This window comes from Xiphophorus hellerii, chromosome 16, assembly GCF_003331165.1.
Source record: "Xiphophorus hellerii strain 12219 chromosome 16, Xiphophorus_hellerii-4.1, whole genome shotgun sequence".
Taxonomy (NCBI): domain Eukaryota; kingdom Metazoa; phylum Chordata; class Actinopteri; order Cyprinodontiformes; family Poeciliidae; genus Xiphophorus; species Xiphophorus hellerii.
This window is the reverse complement of record NC_045687.1, coordinates 14,601,059-14,620,045: the sequence shown is the minus strand read 5'-3', so window position 1 is coordinate 14,620,045 and position 18,987 is coordinate 14,601,059. Positions and strand designations below refer to the sequence as shown.

At 38.0% G+C, this 18,987-nt stretch overlaps 3 protein-coding genes across 4 annotated transcripts in view; all 3 read right to left on the bottom strand.

Moving 5' to 3' along the window:
* Window positions 1-5,513, bottom strand: part of LOC116735255 (septin-9-like) — a 96,023-nt gene extending 90,510 nt beyond the window's left edge. Inside the window, exon 1 of the mRNA XM_032587010.1 lies at window positions 5,268-5,513. Coding sequence (XP_032442901.1) covers window positions 5,268-5,289 — 22 coding nt within the window. The 5' untranslated portion in view covers window positions 5,290-5,513. The remainder of the gene's footprint in view (window positions 1-5,267) is intronic.
* Window positions 5,514-11,112: 5,599 nt separating this feature from the next.
* LOC116736190 (uncharacterized) lies at window positions 11,113-14,077 on the bottom strand. The gene is made up of 4 exons (XM_032588513.1): window positions 13,898-14,077; window positions 13,451-13,783; window positions 13,005-13,150; window positions 11,113-11,254 (listed from the first exon to the last, which is right to left on the bottom strand). The coding sequence occupies exons 1-4, from the start codon at window positions 13,965-13,967 to the stop codon at window positions 11,165-11,167; spliced, it is 639 nt and encodes a 212-aa protein (XP_032444404.1). The 5' UTR covers window positions 13,968-14,077; the 3' UTR covers window positions 11,113-11,164.
* Window positions 14,078-15,640: 1,563 nt separating this feature from the next.
* On the bottom strand, window positions 15,641-18,080 carry LOC116736189 (uncharacterized). 2 transcript variants are annotated; one of them, XM_032588512.1, is made up of 5 exons: window positions 17,967-18,080; window positions 17,475-17,846; window positions 17,154-17,185; window positions 16,980-17,111; window positions 15,641-16,292 (listed from the first exon to the last, which is right to left on the bottom strand). In XM_032588512.1, exons 1-5 carry the CDS (start codon window positions 18,019-18,021, stop codon window positions 16,113-16,115), a joined length of 771 nt encoding a protein of 256 aa, XP_032444403.1. In that variant the 5' UTR covers window positions 18,022-18,080; the 3' UTR covers window positions 15,641-16,112. The 2 variants fall into 2 exon arrangements, with proteins under 2 accessions (XP_032444403.1, XP_032444402.1); XM_032588511.1 differs by having other exon boundaries at window positions 16,980-17,185.
* Window positions 18,081-18,987: the final 907 nt, after the last annotated feature.

Sequence of the window (18,987 nt, the reverse complement as noted above, 5' to 3'; positions counted from 1 at the left end):
AAAACCAGCACCACTCCACCAAACACACAAAATCTGTCTGTTCTCTGCACAAGGCACGTTCTAGTCTACCAAAAGAAGTGTCTGTAAGAGTAATTAACCAGGATGCTGCTGCAGTCTATAAAACAATGTGACTGTTTTAGATAAGGATCAGGTAAAGCTGTTAAAACCCAGGAGAGGCAGTTAAATAGCTCATAGAGCTTTATGAGATTTGACCTCCCCTGAGAAGTATGCACTTACAGTAAGTCGTAGGTGAGCAACTGAACAAGGGAGTGCATTTAAACTCTTCAGGCCAACCCCAGATTTCGAGAAAGGAAGGCCTTAGAATTTGTACATTTGCACAGATTTCCATGTTTGGATGGAGGATTTAAGAAGCAGCAGCTAAACAAACATTGTCATTCCATCTTAACACTGAAGCGTGCAACATCATGAGCCTGACCCACCGTCTGATGCAGAGTCTGTTTGCACACTGTAAGGGTGTGCACCAAGAAGCGTATTATTAATCTGAGTTTTCTCTAAACCTAAAGTGTCATGAAAGTATTCTTAAAGATAACTTACAGATTTTTTCTCTCTCTGTTTTTGTGATTCATATCATGACATAAAATGCAATAACTTGAGCACATAAAGCCATTTTCAATTGATAATTTACAAAACCAGCCAGGATCCACACGGACACGTAATTACCTGAATTAACTGTGATAAACCGCATTTCTGGTTCTGATTACAACCAGATCTGTGAAATCCAGAATTCACCTAAACAGAACTTGCCTGACAACATGAAGTAGACTTAAAGATATCAAAAAGCAATGCAATAGGCTCAGAAAAAAATACAAAATAAATTAGAAATAAAGACATCGACTTTGACCCTTGAACCGCACTGGACATTTATCAGTCTGTAAGGTGTGCCTTTTCCATCTGATATAAAACTAAAACAATTTTTCAGACAGAGAACATGATACCTAGAGTCAAACACAGTGGTGGTAGAATGATAGTCTTGGGCTGCTTTTCTGCTTCAGGACCTGGATGACATTGATAATCGATGAAACCTTAACTTCTGCTTTCTACCAGAAAATCCTGAAGATGAATGTTCAGCTGTCTGTGACCTTAAGTCCATGCACGCTTGGGTGATGAAGCAGATCATCTCTGAATGACATAGAAAAAGTTAAATGAAGGGTTTGCAGCGGCCTAGTCAAATCTAGAGTGACTTTAAAAAGGCAATTCATGCTTGAAAACCCTCCAATGGTGCAGGAGTAAAATAATTCTGCTGAGAAGAGTGGGCCAACAAGATTCATTTACAGTTTTGGCAAACATTTGATGGCAATTCTTGCACAAAGGCTTTACAAGCAGTTGTTAGCTTTAGGGTACAATGATTTTTCATCCATAAATGAAGTCCTCATTTAAAACATGCAGTCTGTATTTACTCGGGCTACCTTTAATACTAAAACACTTCTGTAATCAAACATAAAGTATCTGAGTGTGAAAAAAAGCAGAACCAACAATGACCAAAGGTTAGCATTTCAGTTATCGTGCTCACTTGTTCGTGTGAATTTTGAAGCTTGCTCAGGAAATGTTTGTCACTCCAACATGCTCAGAAAGCAAAAGTGTCTAACACTTCAACTGATTTCCATAAACATAAAAATATTTACTCCTGTCATGACAGGAGAAGGCTGTTCCTGCCAAACAGTTGAGTTACTATTTGCTGCCTGAGCCGTGGCTCTTGGCCCTGCTTAACACGACATGATTGTCATTCGTCCATGAAGAAATGTTTCAACAAGTGCTAATGAGACAACAGCGCTCGGCTGCAACATCTGAAATACTTAAACGCACTCATATCTACTCTAAAAGAATTTGAATGCTGGTCCACGTGTATCAGAGCCTCTCTGGATCTGCCATTATCTTTTTACAGGCTTTCTCCAGGCCTCGGGCGAGCAGTACAACACTAGCCGCCTGTTGTGTCAGCTGACACCCCCAGAAGCAGCGGTCAGCGTCACAGAGCTCCATTCTTGACAGCAGATAACAAACACAAAGCAGAGTGGACACTTGAGACCAGACTCCGCACGAGGGAAACAGCATAGATGTAGATAGTTGGTCTCCTGCAGCCGGAGGAACTTCATGCTGCAGGTGACACTTGGTTGTATGAACATGTCAAACAAACATTGAAGATTTTTGCTTTTGTTGTCACTGCTACTTATGCTAACACGATTGGTTCATATTCTGATATTTATCAATTTTATCACTTAAAAGAAAAATGTGAAGTAGAAAGTCTAACATGATTTAATATTACCGTTTAATACTACCGTCCTTCTGTGTGCCTGTGTTACCTGAATGTCTTCTCTACCACCTTCTCAGTACTTGTGGTCGAGATCTTGGGTTTTGTAAATAGTTGAGGTTAAGATAAGGCACGGTGCAGGATAAGGTGAAAACAAACTAATGAGATAATGCCTTTTGGTTATTTCGCTACGTAAACGTTGTCTTTTGAACCACATGAAATAAAATCCATACTCTAACCACTGCATACCTGCAGTGGTTAGAGTATGCATTATTATCTTTGTGTGGGTTTCCTTTTAAGGTCAAACCACTAACTTTTTTAAATGCGATGCAAGTGGTTGCCCACATGGAGCTTTCCGGTTGTCCGATGAGCCCAAGTTAATGTTCGGGTTAGGGCTCTGCACTCTTTGGACCTTCCACAATGTCTCTTAATAACGTTAGGTTAAAAATGATAAAGCGCTGAGGTGTGACTTTAAATACAAATATCCTAACAATTGTAGGTTTTATAAGTTGCTGGGTTTTTTTTAATAGTAGCATTCAATTTTAAAAACAAAATGACACTAAAAGCACCTATGGTATTTGGTTTTTTAGATTTATTTTCCATGTGATTAATTTGGAAACTTTGTGCTTCTTCATTTACGTATTTGTTAATCTTCAGATCTATAACTGTAAATGCTTGGGTTAATCTATCACCCAGAAACCCCAACATTTTCCTGTTTCACCACCACCACTCATGTTATTCGGTGGTACTCCCACAGGTTTGCTGCTATTTTCACGAGCTTTTTCCAAGCGTAACCCTTGTGCAGTGTAAAAACACCCACATTTCACATGAAACCACAGCACTGTACATGCATGTCCACATGTTCCAGTAGCTTATTAGTCTATTATTCACAGCCTTGTAGCTTTCAAATTGATGGTTAGACCGTCCTCGGCATGCGCTGCTAGATGACAGGGCAAATATGTCTCAACACAGTTTATAGCTCGACTTTCAAGTTACCATTTAACAATTGCTTCAGGCTTTGAATCAAAGCCTTGCTCGCCCTCCAGCATAAACAGGTTAAAAGCCAAAATGCAACATGGAGTAAGTGTCACACAGGTAGGAGTAGATAAGGAGCATGTGTGTGCTTCTTTTTCTGTGCAGGACATGAAAGAACATACCAGGAGGTGTGCACTAGGAAAAATAATGACACTGTGTGTTGCTGCGTTCATACAGGTTACTGATTGATCCAGGCAAATTAAGGGAGTGGCGTACAATGCACGGATCAGCTCCACGAGTACAAGAGGTTGCATGATTGAACATTGATATGCATACAACGCACAACAACCCCTAAGCATCATGTTTCAACGCTGTTTTAGTAAGTGAATATTTTCTTTAAAATTAGCTGAAGTGTGAGAGCTTTTCTTATTTAATTACAAAACAGACACATACACATGGCCACACACAAGTCAGACACCCTCTGCGAACGCCACACCTCTGCATCCCAGATGCCTGTCACACTGAAGAGAAAGGGCCCTTCACAACACATCCACACAACAGATTAAATGCATACTTTGCTATTAGACTATTCTATAAGCAGGAAGGTCTAACAAAGACTGAGACAACTTTAGTCAGAGAGATTTCACTCTCTTTCTCACACAAACACACACATGCAGCAGCAGAAGCAGCAGGAGGAGGAGGAGGAGGCGAAGCAGCATGACCCAACATGTGCTCGACTCCAATGGAAAACTGTCAGACGCTCCATCGCACCTAAAGACTTCGGGAAGAGGAGCCGGGAAAGCTGGCATTCTGCAGGCTATGGCCCACGTTGCGGCTTGGAGAAAGGAGAAACTGAGGAGGAGGGCTTTTGAGCTCTGAATGGAGATATGAGTGATATAGCTAGCAGGCTGCAACAGCGGAAAGTGAAAGGAGGATTAGTAATGGTAGAAAAAGACAAAAGCAGGAGGTGATGAAGATTTAAAAAAGCCTTCAATGCATGTGAAGATATGCTTGAAAGTTCCTGAGATTTATTCTAAAACATGCAGAAACGTAGTAGGAAAAATAACCGAAGAGAAGAAAAGAGCTCTTCTGTGTTAAGCTCATCTTTTTAAAAATATTTCAAAGTATTGTTAATGGTATCTCAACTTCATAGATGAAACATATTTGTCTAGCTCTGCTTTAATTGTTCCTTTCTGGAGTTTTGCTTGACAGACAAACAGCCAGCCATTCTGGGTTAAATGCAACAAAACTGGCCCAATATGACACGATCACCGCAACGATTCATAGATGGTTTTGCTCTTGAAGAGAAAACAATGTTTTAACAGCTGACATCTCCCTTTCAGTGGATCAGTCTAACACAATAACCTTACTCTCCTCTTATTGTTTGTTGCTTAAAACCCAGCTGCAAACGCAGCAAAACATGTCCAAACTATGAAACTACCGCCACCAGACTTCGTTGACAATATTAGGTTGAAATGCATGTTTGTTTGTTTGTTTTTTAAATAGAGCTTTTTTTTGCCTTCATCTATGAAACATTTTTATACTTCTTAGTTTGATAAACACAAGTTTTTAGACAAATGCATAAATGATTGATTCTTTAAATATTCATAACTGTCTATTTGGACCTTTTACAAAAGCTGTCACAGGAGCCAAACTTAAATGCCGCCAGTCATAAAACAAACAGATTGGATTTGACCCAGAAGCATAAAGTATGTCATTCTTCAGGACGGAAAAAAGGAGCCAGGCTTTCTCTGTGCGCCACCTTTCTGTCATTATGTCACAACCTGTTTATGCGACTTTGTGAGAGGAGTCAAGAAATGGATTAAAAAAAAAACACACACCCACAGATCCCACGCAGCGTGGGGCCTTTCGCAAATCGGGGATTTTAGAAATGCGTAGATATGAAGAAAAGCAGAGATAAAAAAAAAAAAAAACCTTACTTTGCAGGCTCTTAAATAACCCCCGGCTTTAGATATTTTCTTTCTATAAATAGAATAAAGGTGGGATGTTGCTTCAGATCGCTCACCTGGATACGAAGTTTTCTTCATGGCTGCAGATGTCTCTTCTGTTCGCAGTGTTTCAATAAAAAGAGGAAAATCTCAAAAGTGTCGTTTGCATCCGTAACTTTTCCAGACTGCGTCTTCCCGTGCCGCCTTCTGTGTCACCTCTGGACCGACCAGTCTCAAAGCTCGCTCCTATGCTTTTTAGAGCTCCCTAAACTTTGCCCCAGTGCTTTATTCCCACCTCTATCTGCTTCGGGAGACGGTGTGTGAGCTGGATATTCTAATAATCTCACCTGCGCTTCTGACGCACGCCCTATCCCGGGAGCGGGAGTGGTTTACAGTAACTCCGCGGGGGCTTTCACCTATCAGAGAAAGAATAAAGACTGCCGTCTTACCTGTGCGCTCAGGGAATCATCTGGCGTGGATTATTGGATTTAAAATCCTGAAATTGAGCAATTTCCCGGTCTGATCTATTGCGCAAAGATCAAACCGACTTACACCTACAATGCGTCTGTGTGGAACATTTGACACCATGTGTGTACAGTAGTCACAGGCCGCTGTGTGGGAGAGTGCGGGCAGGTAAAACTGTTTGGATTTTAAACATTGAGTCTTGAGCCATGTGTCCCTGGATGAAGCTTTCAGTGTTGCCGTCGACCTTCAACCTTTCCAAATGTCAAATGTCAAACCCTGTAACCCCGCTTCACCTTCACCGCACACAGACACTCATCTTGCCAGCAGCTCTGAGCTGCAGGGACCTCTTGTGGTCGCTGCGTGGGCTCGTCGGCTTCCGTTTCCACCAAGCATTCCAGCGCATTCAAGAGGAACGTCTTGAGTGATTGAGGAGAAAATTCAAAGTCTGTGTTGATGCAATGTTTCAGTTTGATCTTTCAGAGCAACTAGCACAGATCCGAGCTGCTCACTGAAGGCACACCCGCTTCGGATGTTGGCAAATCAACAGTTTTCTTACAGCCAGCGTGGAGTTCTGCAGAAATATTTCCTTGTCTTCTGAGGTGTCTTGTAAAAGTATTAATTATGCTTTTCCAAATTTGGTCACGTTATATCTACAATCCTTCATGTATTTTGTTAAAATAGTGCTAAACTGTGAAGTGGGAGACAAAAAAAAAAAACTGTGACATGCATTTGTATCCAGCTTCATTTACTTTGCTGCCCCCACATAAAATTCACATCAAAAAAATCCCTTCAGATCTCACCTAATTAGCTGAAAGTCAACCTGTGTGGGATTTAATAATGCAAATACATTGTCTGTGTGGTTCATAGATAACATTAGACAACAATCAGCATCATGTGAGGAAAAAGACAAAGCTGTGGAGTCGTCTGAAGCAGAACTAGGTTTTGAAACGCTATCTGAAGCTTTGGTATCACACCAAACTTTGTTCAACCCATCATCTAAAAATGACAAGATACCACAGCGGCAATTCCACATCCACCTAAACTGACTGGTTGAGCCAAGAAAATGACCAAGAAAACCCCCTGGTAACTCTAGAGGAGCTGCAGCAAATTCTGTGTATGTGGAGAGAAGAAAACTTGTCATAAAGAGCCAACAACAACAACAACAACAACTCCTTTTTACTGTTACAGATGTAAAAATACAAATCTGTTCTTGTCAGATGAGACCAAAATTAAATACTCTGACCTACATTTGTTTTTGTCAGAAAACTAACTTCACATCACTCCGAATACTTGCTAACCATTTTGGTGACGCAAATCTGTTCCATTTTTTAAAAAATTCAATTAAAGACATAAAACCACGCCTTGTTTTTCCCTCATTGTGCGTTTCCTCATTAAACTGTGATAAAATACATTAGAACTTGTTGATGCAACAAAATGAAATATAACCTGATTAAGTGTACCATTTGTGGCCGGGTATGCCAGGTGCATGGCCCAGAAAAACAAACAGTGGCTTAAATCAGCTACAGTTTCAGTAAGCTTCAACAGTGTGTACTGTAAACAGATGGCCAGTGAGAAATTAGTCTTCACCGATCCTCTTGTAGTTTAACATAATGTCCCCTAACTTCTTTGAAACCTGGGTAATTATTGACGGAAAGTTTATGCATTCAGAGACACGAGATGTTGAAAGCTAAACTGTAGCGTCTGAGCATAAAAGGCAAGTGCGGGAACTCCCACTTGCAAATTCCCTAAGAGTGGGCAAAAACAGATATTACTGTTTGTGCCGTGTGTGAAAATGTCAATAAGGCTGGAGGTGCAAATCCCTGGAGTGAATGTGAAGGTGCTTTGTGACATCTTCTGAAAACCTACGACGACTTGTTTGATGTTAGGGTTGTAGTGAACGTCTACATGAGTCACAGACATTTATATTCAACGTACAAAACAGCTGAAATTTAAATTCAATTCAGCTTGACATGCAAACATTGTCAGGGCAAGATTGAAAGCGCACCTCACACGCGCTAAATGGGATTATTTGTCTGTTAATCTGAGAATAAGAATGTGATGACCAAGAAATAATCCCTGATTCAAAGTCAAAATCTTTGTCAAAGTCAAACTCCCACATAACCTTTTATACACCATCCTTCTCCAGTTAAGCTGCTTGGCTACAAAGTCAAGACTTTTTTTTTTCATTCTGATGAGGCAACCATGCCAAAGAATGCAAAGCCGCAAAGTGTAGCAGCATAGTGGTCATGTTTTTTTTGACCACAACTACTTGCTAATTTAACTGTACAACTACATTATATATCATATGCCTTTATATATTAATAAATATATGTGAACTTCCTGTTTCTGTTGTAAAAGCCAGGTGCATTGTAACCACAAAGTCGGGGAAGCTTTATATTAAAGTATTTTGAAACTGTGTAAGATAAGACAATCTGAAACCAGACACGTTACATCCAAACCAAACTACCTACTCCTCTGAAAGCACCTAGTTTCCACTGTTTTCTTGCAAATCGTGCAGATTATGATTCTTGATACTGAGGTGTTTTTCTTCAAAGCTGGCTGTACTTAGAGTTTCATCTGGTTTCCGTCAACATTTGTCAGTTCATCCTCTGTTTATCTGTTTCTCTTATACAATATTTTGTATGTGCGCCTTCTGACACAGTTCTTCTTTTATTGTTTCCTGTGATAATGTTGTGACACATTTACATCATCTGCTGCAGGTGCGTGTTGAGAAGTTTCCTGCTCTTGCTTAAACTTTTAAAATTGGGTAAAAACAATGTTTAAAAAAAATGTAAAAGTACATAACGCTCATTTGAGAAAAGGAAAAAAGAAAAAAGCTGTGGCTCTAGCTGGATGCTCTCGCTATAGATGTGCTCAGGTTGCGTTTCTCGGAAGAGTGGTCTATGTTTCCGCCACTGGCTTTAACTTGTGGCACCGTTTGGTTTACATCTCGCTCACGACCATTCTTAAGTGGTCCCTCTGAATCGTACGCTGATACAAAACACTAGCCGTGTTCTTGCACTTCTCATCGCTGACATTTCGCCTATAAACACACAGGATGACACGTTTCACACCTCATTGTCCCGTCAAGCATCTTCGTGAAAAAAATATAACCTTTGACCACAAACCTCCCGCTTGAGTAAACATCCAGCTTACCTACACTTTGCAAGCAATGATTTTTTTCTTTCACCCAAGCAATGTGTTTAACATTTCAGCTTCAACTGGACATGTCTTGTTTGGACAGCTTTAAGATTTGTAATAATTGAACAACCACTTAAGAGAGCACATGAACTAGCTTGAGTAGCCAGTGTTAATAAATTACCAACATGCTTTTTCTTCTTGTGTGGCTTATTAGTAATCTTAAACTTCATCTGCAGGAGCATCTCAGCTGACGTTCTATTAGTCATTTTGGTTCAAAATGGCTTGTGAAAACAATGTAACTTCCAGCTTTTGAAATGGGAACAATTTTGAGACAGTAAATTACAACACTCTTGAATGAGAGTCTGGCAAGTTAACAGACATTTGTACAACTGATTAGGTTTTGTTCCTCTAAAGGTGACACATGGTGACTGCGCACCTACTATTTCTCCTAACTCTGCCCACATTTTCTGTAACTAGACTTTCACCTTCACAATTACTGACTCTTTTGTTGTGTGTTAGACTGGTTTTACTGTAAAAGAAGACCACTATGTGGCAAGAGGTGGCAGGAGAGGAAAGTCAGAACCATAAAACTATTGGTCAAAATACAAAATGTATTCCTATTGACCCTTGATCTATCTGTCTGTTTGTCTGTCTGTCTGTCTACGTGAAAAATAATGGTCAAGGTTGCTTTTCATCTGATCTGTCTGAACATTTTTTTTCCTAGACGAAATGGGCAAAACTCTCTAGTCTAGTTCAAAGCTGGTAGAGACATATTCCAAAAGGTTAAACAAAAAGTTAAAGCAATTATAGTTTTGGTGAAATGGCTCACCTCCCGGGCGACAGTGAGTAAGACAAGGAAAAAAGTTTTTGTACTATCATTTTCAATTTATACAATGCAGATGCCTCCCTGTGTTTCACAGTTTTATTTTATTTTATTTTTTACAAAAGATAGAACTGAACACATAAATCATATTTATCCACATTTCTTTATCAAATCATAAAGGAAGAACATTCTAATGCTTGTCTGGGATCAAGGCACCCTAAAACTGAGACGAGCACAAATTTAGGTGAACTGAATGATTTGGGACTGAGTAAGGATTCTTCAAAACCTAGTTTAGATTTTCTTGCCTTCTAGCCACAACATGTTATTTTGTCATTCATGCACAAAAAAGGAGGAGTTTGCCCAGTGCAAAATTTATGAATTACAGCACAGCACACTTTACAGAGGTACATTTGTAAAGCAAGAAAATGAAAATCATGAATTGTTTTCCTTTCACTTCCCAATCGTGTGCTACTTTGTACTGCTTTAAAATTCTGACTTAATGCACTGAAATTTGTTCTTGCGTTGTGGCAAAATGTGGAAAACCTCCAGAGGTCTTAACACTTTTCCAAGTCAATGTAAAAGCAAAGCTGGAGAAGGTTTGAAAGTAAGCAAAGGTATTGCTTTATTGATGTAGATTAAAAAATACAAACAATTGTATTACACACATAGTATGGAATTTCACTTCACAGAAAAATAAACCTTGATTTAATTCGTGCAAAGATTTCATATTTAATTTTAGTCTTTATTTTAATTACCAAAATATTGAATAACAATCTAACACGGAGAGCATATCCCTGTACATTTATTACAATTATATAGTTAGTATTAAAATGTGTACCAACGCCTTCTTGAAATGCATTTAGAGTGAAAAATTTTATTGGAAGAAATTGGTTTGGAAAAGTTGATTGCACTTGACATGATTTTCCTAAATATCAACTGTTTACTACAAATACTTCTTGTTCATGAAGATTTTTTTATAGCCGAGAGCTTCAAAATGACACCTGAGAATTGGCATTTACTGGAATCAAAATATGTCTATATAATTTTAAAAAAAAAAATATATATATATATACACATCATATACAGTATATATATAGATCGATCTATCTATCTATCTATCTATCTATCTATCTATATATATATATATATATATATATATATATATATATATATATATATATGTACTGTACTGTATATATATACAGTACAGACCAAAGGTTTTTTATTCCGTTCCAGCTCCACATTTTTTTAAACAAAACATTAGTCAAACTTGGTACTAAATTACAAAAAAAGACATATACATGTTTTAAAATATATATATACTACACATACTTGTTTTCCAGTTTAAACAATAAAACTATTGAAACAACATTTACATTGTATGATTCAGTCTGTCCACTCTCTTCTTTGACATTCTCTTGTAAACACATATGCTTGCCTTTTGAAAGTGTGCATCTGTTGGGGAAGTGCATCGCATGCATCAGATGTTTCTGTGGTCCATGGTTTTATGAGATTCATGCATGTCAGCGTCCTGCAAGCATATCCTCAGCGCCTCAGTGTTCCTCGCATGTCCTCATAAACATCATTGCCGGTAGCAACACGCCTCGGTTTCACTGCATTGTCTGAGCTCTTGGTCTGGTCGCAAAAGATTGTCAACAAGTTAGACTGGTTTGAAATGGGGAAATGAATTTGAAACCAAATACAACAACTTAAAGAAAAAAATTAAGAAAATGGATGTTTTGCAATAGTTTGAGTGACAACATTTTTTTTAAGCAAGTTGTTCTGTTTATTCTGGATAAGGAGCACCATCTTTGTGCATTGCAACACATCAGCCACACAAATAACACAAGTCAAAATGATCAGGGCAAATTTATAAGCATTTCTGAATAAAATGTTTAAAATATGACATCTGGAATAACAATCTGTGACATGTGATAAGCTGCAAAACAACTCATTAGATCAGGTTTGATATAGTTTCAAAAAATGCATATTTAGCAGAATTTTCATTAGACTGTTTTCTACTGCTGCCTCAAGCTACAGGTTCAACACTGTTCCAAAACGGCATACGTCAAACGTATGTGTTGGGGGCCCCATTGTTTCCGTGTCACATGCTACTTCTTTGTTCATTCTGAAAGCTTTGTCAAACATTTCTTATCAGTGCAATGCGGTGGCTGTGCAATTATACATTTCCTCCAAGTTTCACAAGGCTTCAAGTTTGCATGTGTTGCATCAGTGTTTAGACATGGTAAACAGTTTGATGGCTAAAACCTTCTTCCAGTAAATTAATAAGATGCTAAAATGATTTTCTTTACTTTTGAGAAAATATGCCCTTAGTTGTTAAAACTCCTGTCTTGTAGCCACCTATGTTGTAGGCAGCTGTGCTCTACTATGATGAACATTGGGATATATTTTGAACTAGGTTTTTTGTTACAACTCATGACAAATCCCTGCTTTTGTTTATGTTTTATGAAACATTGCACACTTGAGTTCCATTGTGTAAGCTGGGATTTCTTTCGCATACTTTTATCTCTTCTAGGCTCTATTATTGTAATTTCCTACTTGCTTACATAAACCCCAAAAAGCATGAAGCATCTGCAAATGGTTACAAACTCATTCATTAGTTTACTGACTAGGTCAGATTTTTGTACATTAAGCAACTTCTTGTTTGGCTTCAGTGGTTTCCCGTCTACAGCAATATTTAGAATAAGACCATTTGAATTTGTAGAGCTCTTCACAGACCAGTATCTCCTCAAACTTTAATATTCATTTGTCCTTAGTTGGTGTCTGAGGTTCTAGTGGCTGTGCCACATTCAGGGCTTAAAACAAAACGTGACAGGGCATTTTTAACTGTTGTTGCAAGACTCTGGAACTGCTTTCCAATAAGTTTGAATACTATGAATTGAATTTTTAGCTATCTTCTAGGAAGCACAGTAATATTTTAAAAGTTATTTTGTTAAATGAATTGTGCTTTAAATTTTTTGGGGGGGGTTGTAATCCTACATTTTCCAGCACCTTTTCTTTTGTTTTGTTCATGTCTTTAAAAGTGCTACATAAATCTTTTTTTATTTTACTTTTGCTTTTGATGTTGAAATAAACAAAAGTGCTGCAATCTTGCTAATTGTCTTTGAAAGACCTCTGAAAATGTTCAGTATTATAAGCACAAGGCTTCCTGCTCACAGAGTTAGAAACTTCATTGTGCTGTTAGGTTTGAGGTTCAGGTTCTTGTTGACTTTTTACCAGTTTTGCAAAAGAATATAAGTGTCACTTTCAGTCAGGAAGGCTTACTGATCCTGAAACACCGGCGGAGACACAAACAGTAGCTGAGTCAAAAGGAAACAGCGAACTTACGAAACTCAACAAAGACAAAAACAACACAAATTCATACCTTGTGCATGACAAACAGGACGAAGCCCAGCATCATGATGAGCAGAACACCAAAAGCGACGGTAATCCCCACCAGCACCATGTTCATATCTGCTCCTTCACAATTTCTCTGCGGATCAGTTGATGGTGGTGGATCTTTTTTTTTTTCTTAAAATCAAAACCATATATCATTATTTATGCTCCATGGGAGAGTTTCTAGGAAAGCATTTTTGTGTTAAATAATATTGTCTCATTGTTTTCGTCTTATCAGAGGGCTCAAAACTTTAATAGGAAACACCCAAAACTAAGCAGTAATGAGATTCATGTCACAATCTTTACTTGCTAATTTTGTTTTAATCTGATATATCTAAGTATGAAAGCCTTTCTAACTAAAACGCCTTTAACTACCGTTAGTTTTTATTGGTTTTATTAGCAAGTAGCAACATCTAGGACAAAAGAAATACTCACCAGTCACCACCAGCAGCACAGATCCTTCACCTTTTGTGGTACTGATACTGTACTGATGTATAAGGTCTCCTGTTTTTGAATAGGTACACCAATATGGTCCTGTGTCATTTTCACGCAAGTTTTTAATGAGAATGTCAAAGTTGGGGAATTTTCCATGTGTCTGAACTCGTTCTTTCATTCCTTCGAGAATTATTTCTTTTTTTGACTTGTTTATTCCAACAATCTCAGTCTCATTGAGACCCATTTTTAAGCTCAGATGATCTTGAGCAGACCCAACTCTGCACTGGATTGTAATGGATTGCCCAACTTCTCGCCACTCCACTCCTTTCATCTCTACACAAAAAACAAAAACAAAAAAAAAAACACAAAAAGCCAGCTTTATTACCCCCATCACATTGTCTTAAACACGCATGTTAATGTTTATAATTTCATTTGACTGAGTCTTACCTGCTGTATAGCAGAGGCAAAGGATGGTGGACATTTTCACCCAGACAGCAGACATGCTGATAGTTGACATTCACAAAGTTCAGTCCGGTTCTGACGCCGCAGACAGAAACGTTTTCAATCACATAGTCTAACTTGACAGCTCACAAGAACACATGACCTATATAGAATACCTTTCATGTGGGCGGGAAGCTGTCAGCATATTCAGGTTGCAACCCAATCTTATTTGTCTTTGACAACACATATAAATAGAAACTACATTTGGCAAGCAGCTGGTACAGGAAGTGAGACTACCTTATGAGTTTTTTCAATTTCTTTCGAAAGTGGGTTTAAAACACTTAGTTTTGGAGAAATGACAGAGAAAACCTGGTATATGTTTGGTTTCTTGATGCTTCTGGTCCTAAAATGACAGAAAAACTTTTGGCATTTATGGGGTGATATTTCAGATTTTGATCCTTTTTATTTTCATTGCACTGAGGAAACATATTTCCAATCTAAGGTGGGTTTTTTTACATTGATTTTGCAGAATTAGAGAAGTCGAGACTATGGTAAAGACACAGGAAATATTATTGAAAGACTTGAGACATTTGGCACCATACTTTTCTTGCTAGCAGTGTCAGCAACAAAATCTTGCAAGCTGTTGCTCTCACGGTTTGGCAATACGTCTTGCAGGTTTGTTTCAATAATAAGCTTCCTCAATCCACTCTAACAAAAAGCCCAAATTTGTGGAGTGTGCAACAAGGGGTTTTTCTGTTCTCTCTGGATTTTTGCAGCTTTTCAGCCAGCCTTTTATCTCTTTGTCTGGCCAGTTAGTTTAGGTAAAAAGCTACATCTTAGTAGGTTTGCAGCTAGGCCACATGCTAACCATTGTGAGACAACTTGAAAAAGGCTCTGTAAGATGCTAACATTTTGTGAACATACCAGTTTTGTTCCAAACTGCAAACAGAAGTTCTTTGATCTTTCTTTTTTATAATGTCTTTTTTTCTTGCCAGTTTTCCAGAAAGGCCTCATGGGCTTTTTCTTCTATTTAGGTGAATTCTGAAGCAGCAGGACATTTTCAGTTTATTTTTCATTTTTATAATTATACAATTCCTAGTGGTTTTCTATCACATAAAAGCTGAAAACAGTGGCATAAAAGTTTGAGCATGAAGAGATAACAAAATGAAAAAAAGTTTAAGTGCATACATTTGTCTTTCAATCTTTTACATCTAAGGAAGGCATGTTTATGTGACATATAAATGTAATTCTTACTGAAAAGAAGGTGGATTGTCAGTTTTACTTTGCTTACACTGTCCTCTTGTAATGGATGTGATAAAAGCAGACATGAAAGTTGTTGAGGGTAGAAAATGCAGAGGACGGGACGAAAGGGATACAGGATGTTTCGCTGGGGCGACCCCTAAAGGAAAAACCAGGAACAGAATAAAAAGAAGAGAACACTGCCCTCTTGTGGCAATAAAGCAAACGTGACTGTTTCTTCTGCTTGGAGGAAACAGTCTTCAGCCAAAAACTAAATAAAAGTTATTCGTCCGAGGACAAAATGGATATATTTATGGTTAGTAAGTAGGGTAGGGTAACAAACCTATGTATTTGCAGTCAGACAAAATTATTGCTTTTGTAAATAAAAGTGGCTTCAAAAGTAGCAGGCACTTATGTAATGGAGAGCAAAAGTGAATTGCGGTATTTCTCTGTTAATCAGATAAAATACAACAGAAAACAATATGCTGCAATGCATGGCTCATGAGATTATTTATGCTTTACATGTATTCTTTATTCATGAGTTACAGTGTGTGACTTTGACCAAGGGACACAACATGAAAGAAAAATACAAAATCATTTGCTTTATTTTTCTCGAAAGTCCTTACTTATTGTTTCCTCCTTCATTTTTTCCTTCCTGATTGATATAAACATTCTTGATATTGATTTCTTCAAATCTTTTTTTTTTCTGCATTAATAGTTTGTAATATCTTATCTAAAATTATAATTGTACACATCTACTCAAGTAAAATCTTATTAAAACTGAGAATAAAATGGTAAAAAAAAGAAGGAACATACAAAGACAAAACAATGCAGGTGTAAATGCTAGTCATGTTAATGATTTTTTACCCCCCTCATCTTTAACTGTACACAACAATTTGTTCAAGTGCGGCATCAGCTTACACTTTTGCACACATGCAAAAACTTGGTTTAGAAAACTGAGTGGTCTGACAAGCGATGTAGTTTAACACGCATCACTTTTGACGCTGTGGTCCAGGGTGTTGAGTGATTCAGTAGGGTTTGCAATCTGCACCCTCTCAGTCTCATCCTCAGCTTCAGCCTCAACTTGCTCTTCATCCACACAAGAACGGGCGGTCTCCTCATAGACACATGTCTGCTCAACTGTGATGTCTGAGGACTTGGTCTGTTTAAAAGATTACCGTGTCAGGTGGATCAGAAGGGAGTTCATCAATAAATGTGCAACACAGAATGAAAATGTCCTTACATCCTTCAGAAATAAAAATGTGTAGGTTAAATTGGTGGAAAGGTAAAGTTTGCATCAGAGGATGTTATTTCTGGTTAACCACACAGAGTTGCGGTTTTGCTCATATGAACAACAGAAACATTACTTTTGTGCATTGCAACACAGTTTAACGCCACAAAAGCAAAACAGCAGGAGAAAGTTGTAAACAGTACTAAATTCAAAGTGCAAAATCAAAATAATTAAGAGTAACTGGAACATCCAAATTTATAAAACAAACAAAGAAAAATGTGTTAAAGGTTATGACATAAAAATCCATAGTGGACGTTATTTTTGGCATTTTGTACTGAAATTGGTGTAACTCCTAATATTTTTCCAAACCCTCTAAATGCTCATTGAACTGGTCATTTCTGTCACTCTGTCACAGTTATGCTGGTGGATTCTTACTTGTATGTGAATATCTTTTAAAGAAATGGACATGTAGAATTCTGATAAATCTTTAAACACAATTTAGTATTGCACCTGCACAATATGAGAATTGCACTGTAATAAGAACACAGATATCGAAGGCTACGTTCACACGCACAGACAGACATATGAAGTTACAATTCAAAAAAAAGTTAAAAGTACCCTGCGCTTGATCCAAATGATGAAGATCAATATGATGCCAAGGAAGACGACTGCAACAGGGACAGCATACACCAAGGGCATGTTCATGGTTGGTTCATCCATGAACATGCCCTGCACCGCTTCAACAGAGCCCTGCACCGCTTCGACAGAGCCCTGCACCGCTTCAGCAGAGCCCTGCACCGCTTTTGCTCTGGCACAACTGTTTTCTTAAAGTTTAGACAGAAGTTACAAATCTGCTTTAAGTGTGAAGTTAAAAATAAATGCATATATATTTGTTTGGATTCGGGAAAAAACAGAAAACTCTGAAGTATTACTTTCTGCTTTCAGTTCAAATATGTATACATCTTGTAAAAGCATATTTACATCACTGCCATATCAGATTCATGGTTGGAGTTCCTCCTTGCTATGGTGTATGTGTATTCATTTAATTTCATGTTTTGTGCAAAACATTCTTGTGCTAAATGCAGCAGTAGTTTATAAGAAAAATATTCTCACCTTTTACCACAACGATCACGGATCCCTCACCTTTTATCATTTCTCTGTTGCTTGATGTGTCTTTCAAATACAAACACCAGTATGCTCCTGTGTCATTGACACTCAGGTTTTTAAGAAGAAAATCTATGTCTGGGTATGTTCCATTATGCTGAACTCTGTCAGTCATAGTTTTAACAACATCTAATTTTGTTTCAGAAATTTTCAGTCTGTCTTTCTGTGTTCTGGTCAATTTTTTTTTGTTAGTTATTTGAGCAATTTCCATATCCTCCCAGAGACCCCTTTTAAAATGCAGAGATCGATCCTTCATTGTCCTGGATCTACACCGGATTGTGACGGATTCTCCAACTTCTCTCCAAACCACTTCTTTCGTCTCTGAATATGAAAGCAAAACATTTCATAAGATAGTCACAAAGCTTCAGCAACATCAGTTAAATTGTTTTTAAGCCAAATAAACATAATGGTGGTTTGCCATTACATCCTTCTCAGGCTTACCTGCTGAATAGCACAGACAAAGAATGGCACAGATCTTCACCCAGACTGCAGACATGTCGACATCTGCCTTTGAAAAGGGTCCCTCCTGTTATGACGCTGTAGTTGGACATGTGCTCTTGTTTTCACCACATTGTGTAGATTCACGTTGCAGGAAGACGTGACAAATACTGCTGGCGTTTGTCGCTTCAAGCGACCAGCAGAAGTCACACGTTTCCAAGAATTCATGCTGTGCAAACTAAAATGCAACCAAAATAAATGCATGACAATGGTGCACTAAGAACATAGAAGAGAAATAAAAACCAATAAATGTAGGCAATAGAAATAGCTAAATAGCTTATGCAAGATTGGTAAAAATAAAGTTTATGTCAGCATGTTTTAAAAGCCAGTCCATGAAATGTGTCTTCATCAGAGATTTAAAATGTCGTTTTAAATCTGCAACATTTTAGAGGCAGATTATTCCAGAGTATGGGACCTGTGGCAGAGAAGACTCAGTCATCTTGAGATTTAAGTTTAGACTTTAATGAATAACATCAACTTTAGCATTTAATGATTTAATAGGAAAAACTGACATTTTAAACTGGATCCTGCAGGTCAGTGTAGAGAGTCCAACACTGGGGTTACATGGTCCTTCTGTTTTGTACCAGACAAGCAGCTGCATTTTAGAGCAACATAGAACTGGTCCAAACGAAAATACAGAGAGGTGCAGTTGTCCATTGTCTGCAAGTAATGAACAAATGAAAAACACGTTGAAAGACATGCTTTGCCTCATCTAGTTGTCTCACAACAAGCTGGGCTAGACTACTGCACTCACCTGCTTTTGGAGGAAATAACAAGGCTGTTCTTGCCCATTTGTCTTGCACTAAACCTTTTGTTTTTAAATCCCCCCCAAAAGAAAAACAACAACAAAAAACCAGATTCGATATCGTTTCACAAAACTGCCATTGACATTGGAAATTTGACTATTAATTTTAGTGACTATGTCAAAAACCTGATAAGCCTCCACAATTTCTTGGTGGTCTTC

Excerpts from the sequence above, each read along its gene's own strand:
- LOC116736190 (XM_032588513.1), bottom strand. The coding sequence starts at position 13,967 with ATGTCAACTATCAGCATGTCTGCTGTCTGGGTGAAAATGTCCACCATC. Across the intron at positions 13,151-13,450 it reads TGTGCTGCTGGTGGTGACTG|AAAAAAAAAAAGATCCACCA; the intron begins GTGAGTATTTCT and ends TTTGATTTTAAG. Across the intron at positions 11,255-13,004 it reads TCCTGTTTGTCATGCACAAG|ACCAAGAGCTCAGACAATGC; the intron begins GTATGAATTTGT and ends TTTTGCGACCAG.
- LOC116736189 (XM_032588511.1), bottom strand. The coding sequence starts at position 18,021 with ATGTCTGCAGTCTGGGTGAAGATCTGTGCCATTCTTTGTCTGTGCTAT. Across the intron at positions 17,847-17,966 it reads TTGTCTGTGCTATTCAGCAG|AGACGAAAGAAGTGGTTTGG; the intron begins GTAAGCCTGAGA and ends TTTCATATTCAG. Across the intron at positions 16,293-16,979 it reads TCATTTGGATCAAGCGCAGG|ACCAAGTCCTCAGACATCAC; the intron begins GTACTTTTAACT and ends TCTTTTAAACAG.